This window comes from Durio zibethinus, chromosome 9, assembly GCF_047325235.1.
Source record: "Durio zibethinus cultivar Kanyao isolate XHJ-2024 chromosome 9, ASM4732523v1, whole genome shotgun sequence".
Taxonomy (NCBI): Eukaryota; Viridiplantae; Streptophyta; class Magnoliopsida; order Malvales; family Malvaceae; genus Durio; species Durio zibethinus.
Window position 1 is genome coordinate 27,526,022 of NC_143170.1, and position 3,108 is coordinate 27,529,129.

General features: G+C 33.7%; 1 protein-coding gene across 1 annotated transcript; it reads left to right on the forward strand.

Annotated features, from left to right (window-relative positions):
• Window positions 1-1,078: 1,078 nt before the first annotated feature.
• Window positions 1,079-2,061, forward strand: LOC111303832 (uncharacterized). Its single transcript, XM_022900292.2, has one exon. The coding sequence runs from the start codon at window positions 1,213-1,215 to the stop codon at window positions 1,816-1,818; it is 606 nt and encodes a 201-aa protein (XP_022756027.2). The 5' UTR covers window positions 1,079-1,212; the 3' UTR covers window positions 1,819-2,061.
• The last annotated feature ends 1,047 nt before the right edge of the window (window positions 2,062-3,108 follow it).

A 3,108-nucleotide genomic window follows, 5' to 3' on the forward strand; every position in this document is an offset into this window, starting at 1 on the left:
TAAATTGTTCTCACCTCTCAGAGCACAAGAAGATAAATATATTACAGGTTATTCATCCGATGCCCTTGATCTTGGAAGACTCGCCTTGTTATACGTAGATGTAGTTACAGGCTTTTGTTTTAAATTGCTCAATTACTTTGGTTACTTTCAAATATTCCAGGTTACCAATAACTGAGGCATGATATGCAATCTCCAAACGTTGACAGTAAATACATCATTACATCACATGTTTCCCAAAGTTTAAAGAATCAATTAAAGTAGGTTTTTCAGTCTATATGGCCGGTAAAGTAACATTGCAGCTAATCCAGAATAGCAGAGCTAGAATTTAATCATTCTATATCAGATTTGCAAGCCATTTCTCTTCTTTTATTGAATAACCAAACAAGCCTCCTTCTTTTACTACATATGCCCCACTTCCCATGTAATACACTAGCTTTCCTTCGCAGTTCTAGTGGACAACGTGCCTTCCACTGTTAGAATTATTGAAGGAAAAAGCTAAAGATCTTTCTAGTTAGCCCGCCAGAATGAAAAAGAAAGCATGAATGCTCTTTAGGTGGAGTTCTTCTTTAATGTGGTAACTGGTGTTGCATATGCCTTAAGGAAGTTCAAATGATAAATAAGAAACTATCCCAAGGTGCTTTTTTTTACGATGACGTGGCGGATAAGAAAAAAAATTATAGGTGTTGTGTTACGATCTTAAGATTTATTGTATTTTACCTTGACTATATATAACAAATTGAGTTAAGTTTCGAATTCATTGCGACGTGCCAGTGACTGATACATAGTAGAACCAATCTAGTGAACGACAGATTGCCTTCCATTCTAAGAATTTGTTAAAAGTGTGGATTGTGGAAGATTCAAAATCATCAACTGGTAGGGTAAAAGTAGAGCTACCCTAGCAACTAAAGTTAGCCAATAAACACTAATAAATCTCCCATGGCTTTTTAAAAAGTTGTCTTCCCATTATAAAAAATAAAAAGAAAGCAAGATGTGGAAATCTTACCGAAATTTACCTCCTTTTCCCCACCTATATAATCCAGTGATTGGAATGCTTTGGGGTCAGTCAGATGGAAATCCACCTCATTTTCTTTTGAATTTTCCTTTGGACTCTTCCCCTATTACTCCCTGGTTCATTGACCAGATGATGGAGTGAGCTCTTTCATTGTAATACTCCCTTTAAATTCCCATTAACCCCTTTTGTACAAATAGAGAATGGATCCTATCCTAATGCAAAAGTTTCAAGCCATCAAGAAATCCAAGAAGTCAAAGAAGCAGCAGCTTCTGGACAAATTTTTTCTGTGTACATTCATAGCATTTACTTGTAGTTTATTCTGTTACAGCCCTTTTTGGCTCCCCTACTTGTTTTCCTCAATGAAGGATTTTCTCTTCATCTCTCTCCCAAAAACGAGTTCAATCTTATACAGCCCCAAACTTTTGTTCCTTGTGGGCAACCTTATTGTTGTTGTTCTCATTGGAGAATCCAAGTTTTTTGCTTCAGCCTCTTCTCTTCCTGGGGATGTGTACTATAATGAGTACGTTGATCAAAGTCGAAACCTTCGAAATTCTTCGACCCTGGCAGAGAATAAAGATAATAAAATATTGGAACCTTTTGAGGCAAACGTGAAGAGGACTTGCCTGGTATCAGTTACAGGAAGACAGGTCGAGGAAATTAGAGAAGCAAAGATGGAGAAAAACGATTTAGAGAGAAAAAATGAACCGATTTTGCCTGCTGATCAGGAATTGAAGAAAAGGGCAGATGATTTCATTGCAAGGGTCAACAGGCAAAGGAGGCTTGAAGCTAGATTACAACGTGATTAGTAGCTTTGAACAAGGGGAAAGGGAATTATGCAAATATTTAGATGGCGACAAGAATAAGAACAACAATCTTCAACCTGGAGCCATGCATGAAAATTGACAAGTTAGATTAGCTGTCCTGTTTACTACAGTATTTAAGTTTCTTTTCTGTAACTTACTGGAGCTGCTGCGGGTTTTTCTCTCGATCTATTGTATAAAAGAGAGCTTTGTTACCAGTATAGACTTTAATTCACATGAACTTGATCCAAATCTGATTCTGGCTTTGAAAATAGATTGGTCTGCTATCATGTGTGCTTTAATAAACTATATACATGCTCAAGCATCTAACACAAAACATACTTTTGAAGAAATATGGAACCCAATCCAATCCCAGCTACATGCCATAAAATCCAGTCATTTCAGCTAGCTTCAGCTGGACCAGTGGCAGGCCCCTCCATGTCCATGGAATACCATACAATCTGTGATATAATATAAATATGATATCAAGTATTGTTAATTGAATATGATATGAAAGTGGATAAAAATTATTGGAAAGAAAGCCATGAGATTCCCATGGGATTTAAAAAAAAAAAAAAAAAAGCAAAAAAATACTAAGGTTGGGCAACTAAAAATTTTGCACCATCCATATATCTTTTGTTTGAATGGAAATGCTTTCTGTTTGTGCCAAAAAGATAAAGCTGAGTGCATGATAGAAAAATTACAGAAGTATTTATACGTTTAAATTGTCATTGCAGCAGCAGCTAAGTAATTATATACGTGGAGACCTGCATTTATTTACCATTTTAACTAAAAAATTTTACCGAAAGATATTTTTTAAGTTTAACATAAAATACATAAATTTATCGAATTATATCAAATGTTGATAAATCTAACATAAAGCACACACAAATCATAAAATCACATCAGATGTTAAGATTTTAAAAATAATTTTTACCATATAGTATTTAATTCTCGTAAAATTCTAAAAGTACTTCTTAGTATATAATACTTAACGTCCATCTTATTAGTGACCGTTTTATACCATTTATGAAGATATGTATTTAATTTAAAAAATATTATCAATTTTAACTAAAAAATTTTATGATTTTATCTCAAAAAAATATTTTTTAAATTTAAATTTAAATATAAATATATATATTATAATAAAATTTCAAAATATCCCAAGACTAAGGCGCTGCAATGTCAATTAGTTAATCAGTTTACCATTGGCTCAAGGGATTAGGTACTATGACACCTGAGTTTATAAAATAACACCAATGGAGTCTCATATATTAGTCTGTAATAAAAGTACTG

Excerpts from the sequence above, each read along its gene's own strand:
- LOC111303832 (XM_022900292.2), top strand. The coding sequence starts at position 1,213 with ATGGATCCTATCCTAATGCAAAAGTTTCAAGCCATCAAGAAATCCAAG.